This window comes from Notothenia coriiceps, unplaced genomic scaffold, assembly GCF_000735185.1.
Source record: "Notothenia coriiceps isolate Sejong01 unplaced genomic scaffold, NC01 NC01_scaffold00025848, whole genome shotgun sequence".
Classification (NCBI taxonomy): domain Eukaryota; kingdom Metazoa; phylum Chordata; class Actinopteri; order Perciformes; family Nototheniidae; genus Notothenia; species Notothenia coriiceps.
This window is the reverse complement of record NW_011358549.1, coordinates 297,599-320,400: the sequence shown is the minus strand read 5'-3', so window position 1 is coordinate 320,400 and position 22,802 is coordinate 297,599. Positions and strand designations below refer to the sequence as shown.

At 43.0% G+C, this 22,802-nt stretch overlaps 1 protein-coding gene across 1 annotated transcript in view; it reads right to left on the bottom strand.

Moving 5' to 3' along the window:
• agrn (agrin) overlaps positions 1-22,802 on the bottom strand; it is a 55,014-nt gene that overhangs the window by 23,713 nt on the left and 8,499 nt on the right. Inside the window, exons 3-10 of the mRNA XM_010783810.1 lie at positions 17,920-18,047; positions 14,448-14,562; positions 12,957-13,076; positions 12,409-12,801; positions 10,433-10,625; positions 6,690-6,905; positions 5,284-5,513; positions 3,658-3,792 (exon numbers count right to left, since the gene is read on the bottom strand). Of these exons, the coding sequence (XP_010782112.1) occupies positions 3,658-3,792; positions 5,284-5,513; positions 6,690-6,905; positions 10,433-10,625; positions 12,409-12,801; positions 12,957-13,076; positions 14,448-14,562; positions 17,920-18,047 (1,530 nt within the window). The remainder of the gene's footprint in view (positions 1-3,657; positions 3,793-5,283; positions 5,514-6,689; positions 6,906-10,432; positions 10,626-12,408; positions 12,802-12,956; positions 13,077-14,447; positions 14,563-17,919; positions 18,048-22,802) is intronic.

Here is a 22,802-nt window from a genome sequence, read left to right as displayed (position 1 = left end):
TGTGAAGGCATAGTCAGCGACCCGGCTTATGAGAATGGGTAACTGTAATTTAACGCCTATCAAAATACATAAAATGAAATTTAGCAACGCTATATAAAAATTTATTATTGTCGGGTCATCAACAAGAGAATAATAAAATACACGAAGAACAATAATATATCGAAATAAAGGAAGCCAACCAAGGAACCAGGGACAGACAACACGAGCCGTCCGCAAGTACATGCAAAAAAAAGTCAGAAAAGACTAATGGGCATAAAAGATAAAACAATACTAAAAAATCAATACTTTACGAAAAAGTGTAAAGTGAGAGAGGGTTTTCACCAACGCGGTAAAACCAGAAAGTACGTGGTTACTCGGTTTTGAGAGTAAAGTCCTTATTGCTCGGGCGAGGGTGCGACATAGGTCAAGAAGTATAATGTAGGATATCCAAACCGGGTGTCTCGCAACAGTAAAACGTACTAGATAGGTGAACCCTGGGAAAAGAGCAAGACCCCAGGCAAGGCAGCCAAGGCAATGCGGTAGCAACACTTAGTTTGCCACGAACATATTATAACTCTTTGTCATCGCTCTAGGTCATGAGCACGAGAAGGACGCCAGCTAGAATGTGACGTCGTAGAGCTACGCGAGGGCGAGAAGCAGCCATTACTTACCGCGTCACTCATCTACGACAACAGAGCGAGCGACCGGACTACAGTCGGTCGAACGATGCGAATGGAGAGCGACACGGTTGGCTACGCCCTCCCGGCCGGAGGCTAGTGCTGTAACAGTCGCACCGCGACGACTACCGGCTAAGTAACTCGATGTCCCTACAGCCGAGACGTCAGTAGGATATGCAGAATTCCGAACAACCGTATTGAGAAAGTAGCTGCTCTTTACACTGCTTCTAGGCATAACCTCTAGAAACGACGAGAGAGCTAAGCTAACGAGTATACGAGAGAGGCACACACTAGGACAAAACATACATGCAGCGAACACACAAGATATCCTCCGTCATGTCCAGGCACCGTCGCCCTCACGTCGGACGATTGATTATTTATGTGCCTTGGTCTTGAAGAGAATGGGCGAACTCCACACTCGAACGCCAGTTGAGATAGAGGTCTGAAATAGCTAATGCGTCAGCGCGGGTTGCAACGAGATCTCCGGTTAGCAGAAAGAATAGACGTCAACAATCTTGAAGAATAGCGGCGAGGCCAGCTATTGAAGCGATACGAAATAATGCCTAAAGCAGAAAAATATCCAAGTGGAAAGACGAGTCAATCACATCGATAAACTACCAACCTAGAATTGCAAGGCTGCAGTTGCTAATACGAGCCATGAAACTGACGAGATTTGAAATCAAAGTGAGGACAGTGGTCTGGCGAGTGATAGCATGTGAAATGCAACGCTAACTACAAACACGAGAGGCGTGGGTAAGCTGTTTTCGAAATATTCGACTTGAAAATACTTGCCAACCTTGAGTCCTCAGAAATCGGGAGCATTTCAAAACCACCGCGCGGGGGGGCTGCTAGTGGATCGCCGGAGCTGTTAGATTAACATTAACATGCTTATTGTAGTTCTAAGTGCACTGCCTTGCGGCCTGTAGCACCATCCTTGAAGGAGCATATGGTAAGGAGTGAGCAGAGAGGGTAGAGTTGTCGATTCTTGTTCTGTTTTCTGTGACTATCTTTCTCACCCTCTCAGACTTTCAGTTGCGCGCGCTACCAAAGAGACGCGCTACGATGGAAACCAAACAATGGTGTCGCTGTATTAAAGTCCGAGTGGAAACAGTCCTGAGTAAATCTGATTTTGTCAGAAATCGGGAGAAATGTGGGAGAAATATGACCCCGGGAGGAAACCGGGAGGGGGCAATGAAATCAGGAGTCTCCCGCGAAAATCGGGAGGGTTGGCAAGTATGAGTACCGCCGTTTGGCCACAACGAATATTTTCCTCAGAGTTCGGCGCATTTCCTGGGGGATTGGGCCAAACGGCTCAGTGTGTACGCTCTATACGATTATTTCCTGATAACAATGAAGCCATAGCCCCACCTCTCCCCACAGCGTGGGAGGCGGGGTCTCGTTCTTTCCTATGAGAGCTGCTCATTGGCGCAGGAAGACAAAATGGCCCAACTTTTGAGAGAGCGAAACGTCACAGGTTACCCGTCATGCCTGGCTGTCAGAGCAGAAGAACCCGTATGTGCTGTCACAGAGCATGCGCCCCTTAAGCCCCGCCCCCCGAGCTCCCGAGCTCCCACTCTCGGCTCAGTAGAGTGAATGGAGAGAGAAAATAAATCTAGATTCGGCTTTTAGTGCATTTTACAACTTTAAGGACCGAATGATTCTAATAAGGGCTATAAAATAGTTCATACTGGGTAGTTTATTTAGTTGTTTTGGGCCGGGTGACGTCACGGACTGATACGGAAATTGCAGTTAATGTAGCTGAATGCTAAACATTGTTGAATTTCAAACTCCCCCCTACAGTTTTTCAAGGACCGTTCCAAGTGATCCTGCTTTCATCACTAAATTGCAATGATTCACATTATCTCAGGGTAAAAGCACTAAGCAAAGTACGCCATTTAATACTATTGGAACACCCTTGAGAGAAGCCCTTGATGGTGAATTTAGAGTAGCTCTGACGAAACTCTGGCAGAATTGAAATGGAAACCATAGCTCAACTGAACGTGCGAGCATACGCTGGTTTACACACACTTAATACTACTAGTAATTCACCTTCAGGCTTCTGATGAGTGGCCTGTAAGCTACCTGTCTCTTCAACTGTTCTCAGTGCAGCCCTCAGAGGGTATGTCCGCCTGAATGCCACCTTATCTGCGAGCTCCTGTCTGGGGCTGACACTCTGGCTGACTGACGCTCCCATTAATCACGCCGGGCAGGGAGGACTGATGCAATTAGTCATCCCATTGATTCCGGTGGAAAAAAATAGCCTTTTGGAATGGGAGACGCTTTCGCTCACACAGCATTGATTTTAGTTCACCTCAATTTATTTTAATCACCTGCTAACTGGGACTCGGGGGTTTGGAAGGAGGCTATTCCCATCTGTTTTTTCTAAATTCCCCGGGATGGGTGCGTGTTTGTCTTTTGATTTAGATGATAGTATATTGTCTTTTATTCTCGGCTACAGAAGTCAACTCGACGACATCTACAAAGCCAGGGGAGGCACAAAAAGGCATAGGGAGACTTCAGAATGCAACGCCCGCCAAAATGCTAATGATGAACTTCAAAAGCAGCTGAGCCGAGCTCTGGTCTTTTCCCAAGCCGCGGCCCGGTTCTGCCATGTGGAGCTGAACAGTAACACACATGTTTGAACACAACACCTGTGGGCGGATAGACAAGGAGCGAGCGGAGAAAGGCTGTGGCTTTGCTGCTGGTACCTCACTAACAAGCGTAGCAGAGTCGATGTGTTGAACGGCCCGACGGGGCCAATCATCTATCTCGGCTCTGCAGCGCTCCCATCCCCTCCCAGCCTGAAGGATCAAACCCCCCCTACTTACTGTGTTTGATCTCCCTTTTTGACTCAGGTTAGATGGCTATTTTACAGAGCGGTGAGCAAAAGAGGCAAAAATTGATGAGCATGCTGCTCAGCTGACTCGGGCGGAAACACCCCGCTCCTAGATATGCACCAGAGGAAGTGATGGAGTAACTCCAGGATATACAGTCAGCTTACTTTTCTCGCAGTGCCTCCCCTCACGTCCCATGGGACACTCGCACTTGTAGCCTCCCTCCGGCAGCGCCTGGCACTGGGAGGATGGATGGCACCTGTTGGGCTCGCATGGATCATGGACGTCAGCACAAGTTGGACCTAGAAACACAGATATAAAAATCCCACATCAGAATACCACCAACGTTTTCTCTTTATTCTCTATACAAGGATTTCCTCTGTAATAGAGGTCATTTTCTAATAGGATTTGGAAATATTACACGTCCAGATTAAACAGTGGAGAGCCTTCCCACCATGCGGCCATGTTTCTGGGCCAACCCTATCTGTGGGAAAGGCACGGTAGCGTCTGTTGGATGATTGTTTTGCCCTCTGCCACAGCCCATCTGAATCCACCCGTCATTACTTTAGCAGTCAGAGCCTGTGGTGAGGGGAGCGCTTTAATGAAGCCCGTCCCCGCTGAGCTCACAGGGCTACCCTGCTTTTTTCCTCGGCTCCTTTTTCATATCTCTGCCTTCTATACCATCTCTTTGCTCTAATACTCGCTCGCCTCCCTCATACATCCCACTGTTCTGACATGTCCTCTGTTTCAACCGCTCTCCACCCATTTATTCTCTGGTTTTCAGAGATTTGTCCCTCCCCCTCGAGATCCGCAATCTTCCCTACTTAATACATTTACATGTTGGGAAAAATTACTTGAATCTATCCACAGGCAACGGTTCAATTCTCATTATCACCATTCATTTAACACCATGTTGCCAACACATCTTTGATCACAGCAATGCTTCTTCAAAGTGGGAGGGTTATCTGTACCAGGCTCCTTAATAACTACACAACATAAAAGCACCTCTGGAATAATAATACATTGGATTTGTATAACGCTTTTCCTAATGCTCAAAGACACTTTACATAAAATCAATGAATGAAAGACAATAATCATGTATTGTGATTTTTTAAAGATCCACATTTTCAATCCAAGGAAAACAGCTCCAAAAACTTTACTGTGAGCTGGTTTCCCCACAAAGCGTTCACCATGTTGAATAACATCCTTTACTATGGAGGGATTAAAGTTAACTCCAACAATTAATTTAGTTCTGGTGGGAAACTTTCTGCAGTAGGCTGCCGTACAACAGGCACGAGTCACGCTTGGCTAGGCGCTGATGGTGTTGGCTTTTAGCTATATTCTCTCAGAGTTGCTTGTTAGTTGGCATCTGCCGGAGGAAGGGATGTGGAAGAAGAGATAGGCCAATCACTAACCATTTGGTGGAGGTTTTCATGTTTTTCTGTACTACTTCAACACATAATCTCTCGTTTCTGTGTTGGACATACAGATTTGATGGTGTTGCTGTTTACAAATGACTTCAAGCGCTCCTGCTGGGGGCGTGAGTTTCACTGTCAAATTAGGCTGTCAAGCTTACTTAGGATTTGCGAGTAAGTCATGACCACAGTTAGTCCCAGAAAAGAAGGCAAAACACATTTTTAACGATGTGTTAAAAAGTCTGGATATTCCACATATGAAATGACATGTTTTCTATGTATTCCCTGCTCCTACACTGGAATAAACCACTTAAAATTGACTGGGAATCCCAGTATGACCATTAGGAACATCCTGATCTGCTTATCTCGGCATCTTACCCCAGAATCCTTTGCTGCACTTGCAGTGGAACATCTCTGCCTCCTTGACCTGGCATGCAGCTCCGTTCTTGCAGGGGTTGGGCTGGCAGGGGTTGTTTCCACATTCGCCCACGCCGCTGCCGTACAGACTGTCCCCCCCGCTCTCCTGCAGGTTCAGCACACGGTTGTTGACATCCAGCAGGCGGATGCAGCCCACCACACCGGTGGCCACCGCCGTCCGCTCCCTCACACTGAAGAAAAAAGGGAATCAATGTAAGGTAATGTCTTCTTTAGTTTTTTGTCGCAGTGGATATAATGAGCACAATTGTATTCACAAGTGATGCTAGTCTCCATAGTAGTCATTTCTCTATAGTGAGGCCTTTCTGGCTTTACCTAACTGTATGAAATTAGCTGCTGTGAACTGTAGGATAATCACTGCCTTGAGAATCTTTACAACCACAATCTAAAGGTAGGGAGCTTTCCTGGGAGGCAAGGCGTTCCGAGGTTTATTGACAATAAGGGGGTTTCTGTGCAGTTTCCAGAAGATTGGAGTACAGTTTTTACTGTAAGTTCAGTGACTGCCTGGAGCTGTGTTAAAACACTTGGTTCTGCTGCAGGAGGGTGTATGTTCTGTTTTGTCAATATACTCAGGAAATCCATAGGTCTCTAGTTTCATAGGTTATCAGTATCTCCACTCTAAGTCTAAAACGGAGCCTGCTAGAGCCTCCTAACACATTAATGTCAGGCAAAGGACTCCTGGGAGCATAGCCATGACAGTTTGTCCCTTGCCAATATATGGCTAAAATACGGAGCATTAATTTCCTATTTTCCGACAAGCTATCATGGCATCATAGGTTTAATTTCATAAGGAATTCTAATTTCCTATGATATCAGTATCTTCATACTCGCTTTAAAACTGAACCTGCTACAACATTTTAAAAACAGTAATGTCAGTCAAAGGACTCCTGTGAGTATTGACATGACAGTTTTTCCTTTGCCAACATTTTAAATATAGACGATCATTTTCCAATTTTTTCCAACAAGCAAGCATTACATCGGGTACAAATTTACGATGGTTTGAATGTCCCTATGATATCAGTACTGTATCTTGACTTTAGTTAAAAGACGAGGGTCTCTCCAGACCCTTGAAGAAAGTTAGCCAGGTATCCCACAGGTCTCACTTTATTTAGTTATTTAAGTCCTATTTACCTCTCAGGGCCTCCATACATCCAAAGCATTCTACTGTACATTTTTGTTAGGGGTCCGATGTTTTTTTGTGTGGTGTTTACCATGTCCCCCCCAATATAGTTTATCTTGCCATGACAGTAAGAAGTAACATAGTAAAAAAAGAAAAAAAAATAACTTAAAAAAAAACTTTCTTTCGACCCTGAATACAAGAATGTGCAACTATAGATGTTAGTTCTTACTCCTGCTTCATTTCCTCGAGCACTCCTCCGATGAACAGGTCGGTGTCCAGGTTGAGGCCATCTGTGCCGCGGGGGCTTTCGCCCTCGATGTGCGGCTCGTTGTCCACGCTGAGCATGGCGTTGCGGCGGTTGCGCGTCACCACCAGCTGATGCCAGCGGCCCTGATTGATTTGTACTTTGCTGACAACTGTTCCAGTTCCCGAACCTGTGTTAAACCTGAGAGCAGAGGGATATAAATCAGTCAATCAGTCACTTTATACCTCCGCCGCACTTTTTATTAGTTTACAGAATTGGATGGGGGTTATTTTCCACCCAACATGTTTATTCTATATCGAGCAGCGACTAATGAATAGAAGCAATCTGCTCATATTTTTCCAGAAGACAGAGAGAGATGAAAGAAAGAAGGTGCGGGACTTCTCATTTGGGATTCCAAAATATGTGACTCAAATGAAGCCTCTACTTACTTAAAAAAATATCTCCATTCCCTCTAGTTAATCAAACCTTTTATCTAATGAGGTGTTGTTGACAAAAAGGAGGCCATATCATGACAGAAAAGAGCCGCCGTGTACCTGCACCGACACGTGCTAGTATTAGCGCAACCACAGAGCAATTATCAGTCACAAATAATTAGTTCCCTCCCCACGTCTCGGATTTGCAGAGCTGTGGGTGGTAATCTCACAGCTGTATTTCTGGAACCGAGGCAGAGCTCCATTTGAAAGCACGAGTGACTAATGATCTCCTTTTAGTTTGCCATTGATTTTGCTCTGAATGGAGAAATCTAACCGGGCCAGGTTCAGGGGAGCTGTAAGGGCTTTAAGGGGTCAGGGTGAAACACAAGACCCGAAAGATAAGGGAAAAAGGATGGTGTTACAAGTAATAGGTGGCCAACAACCAAGGTTATTCATCAGATTTCTGCAAATAAATTGCCAAATGTAAGCTTTGCTCATTGGTTTATAACATGTCTTTTGGTAGCTTAATTCAACTTAAGAAGTTTACATTTGTGTGTGTTTACTGTAAATAAACGAAAATAAAATAATGAAAACGTTTGGGAATTTCATTTTTATAACACAAACAACCATAGTCCTAATAATCAAATTCAGATTCAAATCTGTATTTATTTACAGAACAAAGAGATTCTTATCCGGCTATACACTTAAAATGTTATCAGCCCATTGAATGGCCACTCTGCAGTTATAATCACTCCCATTTAGAATGGTGAGACTGGGGAGCTGTGTCGCAATGGGTAGATAAGCGTCTACCGATCAAAGGATTAGCGGTTTAAACCAAGATGTCGAAAAGTCTTCGGGCGAGATCCCATAGACATATCTATGGCATTAAAGTATATGTAAGTCACTTTTGATACAATTATCAGCGAAAATAACATATATAGATATATAAGATGTGGGGGAAACTTCTGAAGCAATTGGAGTCTGGACTCAGAGAGACACGAGGAGAGCTGGAGCTTTGATGGCAAACACTGACGGTTTATTTGGAGCTTCGGCCGGAGAATTCAAAAGACATGTCACGGGCCACAAGTTGGCCACACGGTAGAGATGCCACAATCCATTCTGAAGAACCCTCCTGTAGCTCGAGGTTTTAACTAGTTCAGAGTGTAATAATCAACATTCTTCAATAGATAGACTAAACAGCTGAGGACACTGTGGATCACATTTGTTGTCGCTTATGGCTCGGGGTCATCTACACCCCGAGAAGGATGTGTCCCAGGTGTGCCACAACAATAACTATCTCTAACCGAGAGTTGCCCGATCATAAACTGGTAACAACAACAACATGCTAGGGCAGCCCCTCCTTAAGGGAGATAACGGCTGCTCAAGGCTGGGCATCTGTGTCAGAGGGCGAAGGATGAAATGCAGGGGAAATGATTCCCGAACATAAGATATACACATTCTGATGAAATATCCCAATGTTGAAACCCTGTAACTATGTTGTATGATTAGGGCTGCAACAAACGACTAATTTGATAATCGATTAATCTATCGATTAATGAAACGATTAATCGACTATTCAGACTATTATGCCTTGCACAATTTCTCAAACGCTCTTATTTAGCCATCAACTTTTAGATTGTTTAAATAATGTGATAACAGAACTGTAATAAGAATAGGGGAAACTTTTACAAAATAAATAACTCAGTTACCTCTAATCATTAACCCATGTTTGTATAATTAATTTTGTTAACTCCGTGTGTCGCTGACGTGGAAACGTTACTCGTGGATGGGGCTACAGAGCTACTAGAAAGACAGTCGAACCCGGTGCATTCCTCCGTCTGAATGTGGTGCACTTTTGCTAAATGTTTAGACAAATTGCTTGTGTTACCGCCCTTACATGCTAAACTCTTATTGCATTATTGGCAACGAGCTTTGTCCACCTCAAGACGGGTAACATCTAACCACACCAACCCCGCAGTGTGTTGCATGCATGTAGCAGGCGCGCGTGTGTAAACTGCCCCGCCCCCTCGCACACAGACGGGGGAGAGAGAGATCTCGTCTGGATTGGAAAGATCGAAAATACATCATAGACGCATTTCTTTGTCTTTTTGCATATTAGAAACGAGTTGGCGACGCTAAAACTGCGATCTAATGTTTATGTAGCTATAATACATATGACACTTTTTTGAATGTCTCCAGTACCGATAAAAAGGCCGATAACGTTGGAGCTTAACGGTGCGTAAAACACACGTGATGACGTCACCAACTAATCGACGACTGAATTAGCTGGCAACTAATTTGGTCATCGATTTTAATCGATTCAGTCGATTAGTTGTTGCACCCCTATGTATGATGTCATTTTTGTTTTTCTGTTGTTTTCTGTTTTTCTGTCTTCATGTGGAACCTAATTGCTGCAGGTCTCCCTTGAAAAAGAGATAGATGATCTCAATGGGATTCACCTGGTTAAATAAAGGTTTAAAATGAAAATGTTGCAAAAGTTAAACAACTGTAGCTTTACCAAAAGGTTTTGATATATTTATTGAGTGGTGTTTTCACACAGTACCTGACTTGCTCTATGCTCCTGTCATTAACTACTTCAGCAGTTAGAAGCTGGTATCGTCATGTAATTATATTCGGGATCAAACATATATACAGATGAAAAGGCCCTTTTGAATCTTATAGTAGGTGGAGCACGCCCTTCTAACCAACCATGTTCATGCTGATAACCACTAATAACGCCCATCCAATGAGCTGATAGCATATAAAGCAAGAGAACTGGCACAGTGTTAATATATTTGCATACTACATGTTACTATCCAACATGATTAGTCTAATGCCTCCATGAGCCATATCGAGGTGCATTTAATAAGTCATTGCTTCCATCTGTAAATGCAATATATGTGATTACAAATTACATATGAAATGCACACATATGTTCCCGCCATCTGTAAACGTGATCATGCAAAGAGCTTCATTTGCAAGCTTTGAACACATTTCTGAAAAACATGCCTTGGTAGCCTTAGCCTGCAAAATCTGTCCAGAAGCTTCTGTGTCTTTTTATTACATTTTCTGGCAGCGGTATTCTCAACATGTTTACTTGCTGTAATTATTTGCCTCATTATCTTCAGTGCTCTCCATTGGCTTTATTGTTATCTACATCCTCTCTCAGCTGAAATGACCCTGTTTTCCCCTGCGGGGGGACCATAGAGGTTTCATCAGATTGAATCAGAAGGAAAGCGGCAGAATCAACAGATGATGAAGGTCGTTGACCCTGAAAACTCTGACGAGGCTCACCTGAGTTCCACCTTGCCGTTCACCAGAGCCAGAGAGATGAAGTCCTTCTTGCCGTCCTGGCCGTTGTAGAGCAGGATCCCGGTCATCTCGGATACCCGGAACTCCATGGCTATGCGGACCGTGTGATAGGCGCTCATGGTTTGGAACGCCAAGTACGATTGGCCTCCGAATGACGGAATGAAGTACTTGATCACTGTGGAGGAAAAGCAATCCTGTTATTATTTCATGATACACTTTATCGTTTATACTTAAGTGTTAGCGGAGGTGGAGGCATCTGGAGGAAAGAGAATAAGCTGTCAGTTTATTTTAGGAACGCTATTTGGAAGAAGGAGTTCACCAGAAGGAGAAGGTAGAAAGAGAGGAGGAGCTGAGCTCTTCACCCCCCCTCAAGCCACATTTAAGCACTCTTGCCTCCAGGGGAATCCTTTGTTTTTCTTCCACTCGACAATTACGATTATTATCATCCACTTTCTCTCTCGGGTTGTTTTTTTTCTCCGTCCATCTGTCTTTCTGTGGAGAATGGCAGCTGATGAGCACCGTCTTTTCTAATGACTGCATTGATCTGGGGGAGGCCAGCATGCGGTCTAAGTGTGTGCGTGTGTGTGAGACTTCATTTAGCACTCTAACTCAAAGACACACATGGATTCCCACCAGCTAATCCCCATCAAAGCAATTACTGTGAATTATCTTAAGATGCAGCAGCGTGAGGTTCCTTCTCAGCCCCCCGCAAATCCCAAAGTAGGGTAAGAGGGGAAGAAACAAAAGAGTTTCTCAAGAAGTTCTCCTTGATTAATGATTTTCTCTGCGGTGCTGATTGGATTCAGTGTGTTGGCTTTAGTGAACACCTCAGCGGTCGCTCACTTCTGAGGTGTTTGAAGAGCAGCCGGATAGGAGAGATATTGCGTCAGTCACACCTCAATAGCTTTGTTCTCAAGTTTTTTTATAATATATAGAGTAAAATTGACACTCTCTGCTGATTGCTGCTGTCTTATTGAGCTTTATATGACCCAATAAATTCACATCTGTGACCACAGAACTTTGCATTTACATATTCAGGCACTAACTGAAGGTTGTTCCGCACTTTAGGCACCCGCTTTGTGAAGCTACAATAAGACTAGATACCCCTTAACGTGAGCAATATATGTCTTTTTCTCCTTTACGATAAAAGTTTCATTAAAGAAACCTTTTATATTAGAATTTTTTAGCATAATGGTTCTTTTCCACTACTTTCTAAATATATTAAAGCACTTGAGGAAGTGGTTAGCAGCGGTTATAGACCAGCTAAAGGCATGATTGGCACAAAGTGGAGTGCCTAAAAACCTCTCAGTTGCTGCGAAATCAGCCTTTGGTGCTTCTTTGTAATTGCTAATTGCTATCGTGCTAAATTATAAGGGAAGTCTGTTCCAGCTCATTTTTTCAGAGGATTTAAAAATACGGGGGAGACTTTGAAACTTTTAGCAAATATAGTGGTACTTAAGTACAATTGTGAGAGACATGAACTGTACTTGATGATTTAAATGTGCTGCTGCTTTGTTCTACCCCACTACAATTCAGAGGTCAATAGTGTACTTTCACTCCACTCCATTTATTTAATACCTTTAGTTACTTAATAATGTGAATTATAATCAACACAAATCAGACTTTAGTTACACATGGAGTAAATTCACAAGCTACCTTGCAGTTTATTCATTCAAACTAGCTGCACCTTTTTACCAGCTTTGAGAACACTTTAATCCATCAATCGTTATAATCAAAACATTCAATATATATTATTCTGAAATGGGCACATTTGCATAATGAGTACTTATGGTACTTAAAGTATGTTTGATGCTCGTACTTTTCCTTGAGTAACATTGTATTGCAGGACTTTTACTTGTAACAAAGTATTCCAACACAGTGGTGTTTACCTAAGTACAAGATCTGAGTACTACTACCACCTCTGCTAATGTGTAAAGAAAATAAAAGCGCTGACTCACCCTTCTCGCACACGGAGCCTCCTCGCCCGGCGGGACACTTGCAGCTGAAGTCGTTGCCCTCGTTCTCGCAGGTGCCCCCGTGCAGGCAGGGGTGGGAGCTGCAGGGCTTCTTGTGGTGCAGCCTGCCTCGGACATGGGCTACTGTGGTGGCTGGAGGTGGAGCAGTGGTAGTGGGGGCCTCTGTGGTGGTGGTGGGTCGCGGTGTGGTTACAGGCGCTGACGTTGTGGTGGTGCGTCTGCCATAGGGCCTGCGTGTGGTGATTGGGGGGCGGCGGGTGATGTACGGGGAGGTGGGGGGAGGCATGGTGGTGGTGCTGGGAGCGGCTGTGGTGACTGAGGCCGTGGTGGTGGTGGTGGTGGTGGTGGTGGTGAAGAAGGGGACGGAGGAGATGCCTGTCAGCAGAGAACAATGGAAATTAGCAAAGGAAAAAATGCACGTAGAGAATTCCTTGTTCAAGACCCGTAAAACACCTTTGATAAATCACCTCATGAATAACTTAAAACCCCTTTTCATTTTATTAATCCCCACACACTGTATCGTGTATTACCATAATTGGTGAAGCGGATATTCTCGTCCTCTGGCTTCTTCACAGCGATGCTGGTGTCTTTGGAGGCCTTCAGCTGTTTGAGCAGGGCTCCTTCGATGTCTTCCACCGTGAACCTGGTATCTATCATAAACCAAGAGGTACAGACACTCAGGACACGTCCTCGGAGGAGCACTTTGAAGCAAATACAGGACTCGGGCTTCTTTAGGGGGAACAATGGATATATCAGAAGGCCCCGTGTATGACAGCTGGAGGGTCTCCGGGGGCCACTTGTCCTCCACCTGCCGCTTGTCCGGCTTTTTTCCAGATGAATCGCTCTCATAACTGCAGATGTTCGCTTTACAGGCCATGGAGGAGAGCCGCTTAACACTGCACCGTATGAAGGGTGTGAAGGACACTAAACTGCACTCTCAAAATGGGGGGAGGGTGGAGTTTGTAAGGTACAAAGGAGCTTAAAGGCCCAGTTGTGGCGTCAACCGTATAATTAAGAATTGAATTCACATATGTATGAGTCTTAATAATGGCAATTCAGCACTTTGTTACAGAAGGAATTTCTCCTTATTAAAAATATATGCCTATGATTTCAGAATTAGTGATGTAAACAAACTTTAACGGAGAAAATCTTGAGTTGTCTAGTGTTTGTCACTGTATTAGGACACCTGTCAATCAATTGGAAAGTATTCCTTTTCCATTTTTGACAAATGGTGATGCTGACCAAGCCTTCAATTTCACCTTTTTGGGAACTTTTCCTGGCTCTCTATGAATAACAATGTGAACATCTAAGTAGAAACCTTGTTATGATTCTGTTTTGGTATTGAGAAAAACATTAAAAAAATGTATTAATAAGGACAAACACAGTTTAATATTATGAGTCAAATAAAGAATAAGTAGAAAGCATTTAGAGAGTGCACAGCTCTGCCAAGGATACACATTCCTCTCCATTTGTTATTTTAACAATAGAGAAGTCCTTAACCTGTATGCACGCCAGGTAAAGTGTACAGGACAAGGTTCATTTTGAGTCATGGTGATACAAATGTGTTTTGTTACTGTACTGAAGTGGCCAAATGCAGTTACATTTCAACAATGGAGGAACAGGTTACTGGAATACTATTCAAAAATGTTATGAACCTTATTCAGTGGACGAGGAATAAAATGTGTCAGAGGAGTAATAACAAGTGACTAATAGAGTGTAGGAACCCAGGGGAGAACATAGCTTTACAGTCCAAGAGTTACAAGTGGAAATATAAAGTGCTTCAAAAAGTGATATGGTGGCTTACTCTGCATACAAAAGTAATTAGGTCTTCTTTAGCCAGTGGCCTAACTTTTATCCCAATTTCATTTAAATTAAGTCAGTCTTTTTTTTTTGTAATGATATCTTGCTCGCTAAAAGACAAAGGGGAACAAACCATAACGGAGTCCAACTTTATTTTCTCTCTATTGGCTACTGTACTTATTCTTTGTTAGTTTTTTTCAGAATCTTCTGCCATCTCTCACCTGGTTTGAAGTGGGCCTCCACAAAGGCCAAGATGGAGTTGCTTGGAGCCAAATTCCTGACACGAACACTCATGAAGTCTTTGTGCACCTCCGACTTCCTGAATAACTCATTGAGCTGAGAGAAGAGAAAGAGTAAAACAGGGAGAGGAGAGAAGAGACAGTTAGAAGAGATGATAAATGAGGCCGGTAATGAGCTCTACGCTATCATAGCAGCGAGTCCAATTCCAGAAGACTGTACTCTCCAAACAGGAAAGACTGCTCTCAAATTGGGGTGCGGGTGCACAAATTGACATTTAGCTGGAGCCGTGGCATTAATTATAGAGACAAGTTTCCGGGAGGAGCTAAGATAAATGTCGTGCAACCCTGACATGTGCTCCTGATTGGATTTGCTTCTGAAGCCCCCCCCCCCCCGTGTGTGCAAGCTTTATCAACCAGAGGAGCTCCATGAGGGCTTTTGGAGATATTACAGACTAAAGTTGACTGTAGCCCAAACAATCTGGGCCAATATTTCAGCTTTAAATTGGACCATTTCATGCTAAAACTTCAAAAATGTCACATCCAGTCAGTGTCTTCCTTTAATTGTGTTCTTGTTTGTGTTCTGGTGGATTAGTTAATTACATTCTCAACAAGTAACAAGAGGAAATTCTTCTGCCTCGTACTTATTTCAGCAGCTGGTTAAAATCTCAGGAGCTACAGGGCCTGCTGTTACTTATCTATTGTTCTATTCTACAGTAACCTAATCTAAGCATCACAATGTAAAAGTAATGTCACCTGACTACTTTCCGTGACTTTTTAGATTACCTTAATATCAACTTCAAATATATACGAGAGAAAAGAAAATATCAATAAGATGGATTTGACTTAAGTGTGTTATGTAACAATGGAATTATGAAGCCAATGCATTAGCTTAATCGAAACCAGCAGTTCTAATATTTGCTTCAGCAAGGAAATGACTGTGTGTAACTTCATCTTTGAATATGCATACAGGATGTAAAATATTTTAAAATGGCACAGTGACAGAGTCAGGGTAAGATCGGACACAAAATGATGCCTAATTTTCACCCACTGTTGGAACAAGAGGCCACAAGGATTAGCTAATTGCATTAGCTAGGTTTCAATGGAGACTCATGAAGTGTTGTATGCTTCATTCTATAAAACGGACAAGTCAAATCAAGCAATCTGATTGGTTCTTAGCCGTGATATACTGAGCGTATACCACGGGTAGAATTGTAAATTACTTTTCACAACAAGTCAGTATCCCTCCGCGTCTGAGAAAAACAGTATACCGTTGGGCTGAAAAGCGCTTTTCATACTGGAACAAGAAAGCAGCGGAGAAGTAACGGGGCAGAAGCCCTCCTTTTTGACGCGGCAGCGGTCCAGACATAGACATCAAACGGCAAAATATATTCAGTGTGCAGTTCCTTTGGCATTAGGGCAGGGATATCTAGATACTTTTGAAGGTTTAACATAATGAATTGTGCTACTTTTAAAGCAAGCAACGATGTTTTCAAATCTGTAATCAAAGAGGGCCGCAAAAACGCTATCGACCAATCAGATTGCTTGATTTGACTTGTCAGTTTTATAAATATATTTTAATTTCTTCCGTTACGAAACAAACTCCAAAGCATAAAATGGAAACATTTAAGATTAACTTCGACCTCCGGGGGGGTCTTACTATAGTATGGAGGAGTGGATTGAGCAGTGCCTATCTCCAGAAAAAAAAGCACCTAAACTACGACATGCAGAGCTACGTGACATGCAGGTAGACCAACTGGAAAAGTACCACCATTCAAAAGCTTTCTGATGCGGGTCTTGAAACAAAGCAGAGAAATTATGACCGTTAGTGGCCATAGGCTGCGAAAGCTTTCTCCAGAGCTACTGGAAGCCCAATCTCGGGGAAAGTCTCGAGAAAGTGGAGAAATATTCTCGCCACGCAAAGCAACAGCCTCGAACAACCTCGACCTATACAAGTGACCACGTAAGCCATGCTACTGATGCTGGACAGTTTTTCAGTGGGTGCACAATAAACAGCAACATACACATTAATGTAAATAAATAGCCAAATAATCGATCAACGCTCTCTGTCTAATATGTTCGCTAGCTGTTAGTGTTGTTGCATAGCAACCACCTCGCACTATGTTTTGTGCAGAAGGCAACGGAGGGACTATTTTATTTTGAACATCATTATTTACTAATAAAAACTATTTAAATTAGAGTGTATTTTTCTTTCATATTGCCACACTTGGTAACCGATTTATAAAAGCAATAGCTCACTTCAGGCCGTGGTATATGCTCATTATATCACAGCTAAGGGGCGTGGTCTGGCCCGACGCGAAGCGGAGCATATACCACGGCCTGTCGTGAGCTATTGCTTAAATATATCGCTCAAGATATCATGACATTTTCAGACTGGCCAGATTAGCGCCACTACCAAAAAGCTGCCTTTCCTTCAATTCAGTTGGCTTAAATGCTCAGATTACTCCTTCAGACACTGAACCTCTATTATGTGTGGGTAGATGTGTGCAATCCTCTGAAGGGATGGAAAGGATGGACCAACATTGACCTATAAAACCTCCCGATCTTCTTTTCTCCCCTTCTCTTTCGCTCACACATCACCAGCTGGAATCTTTTAGTGTGCTGTATATCTGCGTGTGCTCCAGTGTTAGAAGATGAAGAGGCGGGTGGTTGCTATCAAGTGGCGCACCAGACTTCAGAAAGACACAGGCTTGGAGTGTAACGAGCGCAGACACGCACACAAATGGCTGTGAGGTAGTAGATTAGGTCCCAGTGGGGGCCAGTGACACCGTTTCAACAGCTGCTGGATGTGTATAGTGTACACACACACACACACACATTCCCATTTCAGCGGCGGAGCGAGGCTCTGGCTTGACAACAGAGACATTTGTTCAAAGGTCTGAGAAAAAGACACGGACAGTAGAGATATGTGCGCCAGGGCCAAACTGCGATTATGGTACAAGCTTCTGCTTGACAGAAAATGGCATCTTGACCATCCAAACGTATCTCACTCATATCCAGAGTAAGGATTTATCTTAATTAATCCCACATGAGACCCTTCCTGCTTCTGTGAAGTGTTTTGCAAGCTATTCACAAATGAGTCTTTGAGTTTGCACACGTCTGTTTTTCCCAGTTTTTTTTATAGTTACACTTATTACATTTGAAGAGTTTCTGGAAGGCTCATTTAGTGCCTGTGCTAACGCATCCCTTGAGGCTTTAATGCTGTACTTGAAATTAAAAGCAGAACGCTAATTCTGTATATATTCTTAATTATTCAGAAGTGTGTGTGAGAAATTTATATTTTTTTGTTTATGAAAAATAATGATTGAACCACCATGATTTGGTGTATTAATAATAATAATAATAATAATAATACGTACATGGTAAAATGAAAAGGTCTTAAAGCAAATTCATCCATGAGCTATTGAAACTGAACTATATTCCCAACAGTACTTACTGCACTCTCTATGCTGCGGGCTGTCTCTCCAAACAGCTCCGACTTGGGGTCCTCCATCTCAGGGGTGTAGAATATCTCCTGGCCCTCCACCTGGTCCAAGTGCAGGAAGCCGCTGAACCTCATGGTGGCTGGAAGGAGAAATGGCAAGAAATCAGATGAAAATCGCTAGCTCACCTTCTCTTATCACTTATCACTCCTACCCCGCTGCCTTCACACCGTGCTCGTTGTTGGGGTCGTGCCGGTTTCCGGGTTAGTGATGGATCGTGTGATTGTGTGTGTTTGACAAGAGGAGGTTAGTGAGTTTGTTGCTGATTGCGTGGGGGTTCAGAGTTTTAGGGCGTAGGGGTGGTGGTGGTGGAAGAGGTGGACTGTGAGGTATGAAAGAAGGAAGGAAAGAATAAAGAAACTAGGGCAAAGGGAAGAAAAATGGGCCAGTTTTACCAGACGGAGACTCATCCCAAAAGCTGGCCGACGCATGGCGGGCTGGGTAGGGAGACAACAAGTTAGACAGACACACAAATACATGAAGGAAGAAACAAAACACACACTCTAAAGAGGAAAAACAGCCCACAGGCACTCTCAAAAGTGCTTTCTTCAGCAAAGAGAGAGCCTCCCTGTGCGACCTTGGGGGGTTATGTTGTCCAACATTCATCAACTCTCAATATGTTTTTTTCTCATACTGCTGCCAGAGGAGAAAAGCTGAAAGCAGAGGGGATCTGTGCATTAGTGTGAGGTGAAGAAAGGAGGAGCATGTGAGGCGCTGATGTCATGCTTCCACGGCACTCTTAATCAGCAGGACAAATTGCCCAAATCAATCATGGCCGCTCCTGCTCGAGCGACGGCACGGAGAACGGGAAGAGCACTTGTATGATTATCGTGAGAGATAGCCGTAATTGTCTCCTTAATGTCGCCAGAATGGTGACTGACACAGGCCTGGTTAAAATTGCATGAAAAGGACAGCAAACACTGCGACACACACCCTCCGTCTCCACCCTCGACTTTACAGCACTTTCACGGGCAGCACACATCGATTCAGATGTGACGGGCGCCATAAAATAAAAGCAAATGGGCAAGGTTTGGCCGATAAGAAAGAAAGAAAGAAAGAAAGAAGAATGGCGAGAGAAATCTGACTTTTAATCTGCAAAGAAGACAAACATCAGAGAGGGTGATTTTCCGGCCCACTGTCTTGACGAACATAACGAGGGGAAGAAAGAGAGTGATACAAAGGGACGGAGCTGTTTCACTATCAGATCCTAGTGAACTGTAAAATGTAATGGATTTGTCAGACTTTCCTGGCATATGGAAGAGCTTACAGTAGCGGGAGCTTAGTGTGCCATTAACATCCATATGAGCATGCCGTTCATTATCTCTGATGTTGTATTAACGGTGCCGCCTTGTTTGAAAGTTACAGATGGAGCGTCCTGCATTAAACACATTAAGCAAAGGAACCAAAACAAAAATTTCGCCCAATAATTCTCAGAGGAAGATGTCTTCTCCAGAGAAATAGATTTTAAAAAATCCCCATGGTTAAACTATATGGCAAGTAAATGCTAAAATACACTCTCTAATTGAAGAACGGCCATGGTCTTACCTCTACTCAAAACTCTAAAAACTGAATATAAAAACGATTTCATAGATATCTAAGAGAGTGGACTAAAGTCAACCTTGAGCCACTTCACCCTCTGACGTCTCAATAAATGTGAAGATTAGAACAGCAGAAAATGAGTCCTTTTCATTTTGAGACAGCCGTGCATGCATCAATATATTGGAAGGTACAATGAGACGGATATTCTCGCATGAGGGACGTGTCATTTCACTGCTAATGAGCGGACGATCGGCTGAGCCCTCCTCTAGAGAGAAAGAAGGATCCGGCGTATCGATTAGAAAATCCTGCTGCCTACTTGTATTGGCAACACTTGAGCTGAATGAAGTATTGATTGCCGCCGCGCCGTCATCTTTGGCTGAGAGAAATATTTACAGGCCTTAGCGGATTTGTTACTTGTTCTACAGCTTAAACCTATCAAATGCTATCGTATGGATTTTGGGCCAAAATGTCATCAAATCCTATCTCGACAGATCACATGTTTCACGTCTGTTTGTCGTCTTTCTGTGTACAAAAGTCAAAGGTGGCCTTATATCTGCGGTTCATGTTATAGCCAATGAACTCTGCTGTTTTATTAGAAGGCCATGGGACTTTCAGCACGCCAGAAATTCAACTCATTTGTGGCCCCGGCTCTTTAAAGTCATGACCCGGAGCTCCCTTTAGAGCCAGAGAGAATCCCTTCTTTCACAATCAGTCAGAGTAACACCGCAGGGACAAATAGAGTGCAGATTTCTACTGAGGGGTGGAGGGAAGGAGAGATGGAGTAGCAAAGGGGGAGAAAGAAGCCCTTTATCTTTATGAAGTGAGTCTGGCAGAAGGCACTGATTGGTACAACAGTCGGCCCTCGGTAGTCTCCCGACACTCTCCTAACTCCACAGAGAAAAGAAGTGATGCAAGACTGGATTGAGATTGACTGAGCTGAGGGAGAGAAAAGAGTGAGATATAGCTCAAGAGGGAGATGCAGACTGATAGAGAAAATAATGTGTGTGAGGTGGGTGAATAAAGGACAGGTGGGAGATTAAAATAAATATAATAAGGGTGAAGGAAGATAGTAAAAGTATGAATAACAACACTGATGGTTATTTATTACCCAAGGCACATTGGCCCTAAAGTATGAAGTTGATTCAAACCAAACTTCATTGAAAATTCTGGAGATTTTCTTGAGAAAATAAACCTCATAGTGAATTAGGCCTGGCACGACTTATATCAGCATTGGACCGCCAAGTGTCATCAAATTCCCAACCATGGATTACTGAGGTAACACATCCACTGTTTGTGTATTTTTTTTAAATGTCCTGCCACCTGCCAATATGATCATTTACATATGAGGGTGGTGATTCATGAACGCATCGCTGCAGAAAAAACAAAATAGCACCTGTTCAACTGGTTGTTAAAGGCAGATGGCACACCATCACTATCACGAAGTAAACATTAAATATGAATAAAATATTGGGTTGATTCTCAATCCTTCAATAAATGAAGGCAGTAAATCAAAAAATAAGGAAGAAGAGATGAGTAAGAGACGTAGTTCTGTGCAGTGACAATACAGATAGTTTATCGAATCCTAGTTCTTAACATTGAATAATAAAGCAAAAAGTCAAAAGAAAAATTCTGGGATTCTATTCAATTTTCACGAAAAACTATTTTAACATTTTTAAACACATAGCCCACCCCCCCCACCAATTTATAGAAATTAATTTCCTAGAACACAACAATGCTCAGCCCTACGTATGAAGTGCAGAATGCTTGCCTTTAAGATAATGATAGCTTTTTTGTATTGCTTTTGCTTAATGTTAAGCTAGGCTACTCATATCCAGGCTCCAGCTACACAATTAAAGATCAGTGATGCAAACACAGGTATGGTGAAAAAAGAGAGAACTATTCGAAGCAGAAAAAAAACAACGTAATATACCATCTGACAAAGGCCTGTTCTATAATGCTTCAATTAACTGGCTATTCTTTATAATATACTCAGATCAATAGGAGACAGAGATGTTAAGTTATCAAGGGTTTTTATTATTATTTACAGCAGGGGTGGGGAACCTTTTTTCTTTCAATTTTTACAACATCCTCCGAGGGCCATACTAATTATTGAACTAAACCTCTGCTTAAAAAAACTAAAATCACACGGTGTGGCATGACCACCCAAACAGAAAGATATGGACACAAGATGTCTGCAAATGTATTTAGTATCCATGTGAACATGATTTAAGTGGGGGGGACCTAACCTCCTCTAGGGGGGTCCGGGGGCATGTTCCCCCGGGAAGATTTTTTTTTAAATATTGAAGTTAAAAGCATCAATCTGGTGCACTTTGAGAGCAACATGAGGAGATCTATGGGTACATCTTTCAACACCCATTTGAAACAGAACTGTAAGCAGATTTTTCTTTTTGGATATTTTACAAATCACTCCCCTTTTAAACTCTATTCTTGTTATTTTTAACACTTTTTTGTTACTGTCATATAGTATTTTATACCTGTTTTTCATTTAGTCTCTAATGTCTCATTAATAATTATAATGATCATATCAAGGTGTGCCTTAACCTCACTGAGCTGAGGTTATTTGAGCCTTCTCAAGAGAGAGCTCTCTTCCACCCTGTTGTAGAAAGGCTCTTTAAATTCGTTAGGCATAGCTAGCTAACCAGATGCTAATACAACAGATCGCCACTTGCATTACAACTAAAGACACAGCCCATCGCAAACACTGCGGCAATGTGTACGGCTCCTTATTGGGTACTGCAATATTTGAAAAGCTGGAGCGGCGTTCCGGTGGCTCTCCGTATTGCACTCTAAGTCTAGTTCTACACTACACTCCTTTCAGACGAGAGACATAACCACGTGAAGACACTTACGCTCGGTGTTGTGTCAAGGATACCTGGTCCTTGGCCAGGAAAAACAGGCACTCGCTTATGGGCTCCAGAATAGTCTCATAATACACACATGCACACAGAAGGAATTCACACTGTATTTCCGGATCCGATTCAATGCACACATAATGTGTTCCCATATACAATGTAAATAAAATCCAAACACAGAAAAAAGTTTTTACATATTATTTTGATCCACACATATTTGTTTCGCGTTTAAAACCTCTGAACCTGCAACAAAAACCGCTTTCTGTGCATGGATCGCTGTTGCATCTGTGTGTGGGTTTTTTTAGACTCCCTGACCTCACGCCGATTTCTGTATCTGTTAAGTTTATCATCTATAGCGTAATCAGTGTCTCCTCCAGGTCTAAGCAATCCACATGAGCGCGGCCCCCACGAGGGGGTATGGATTT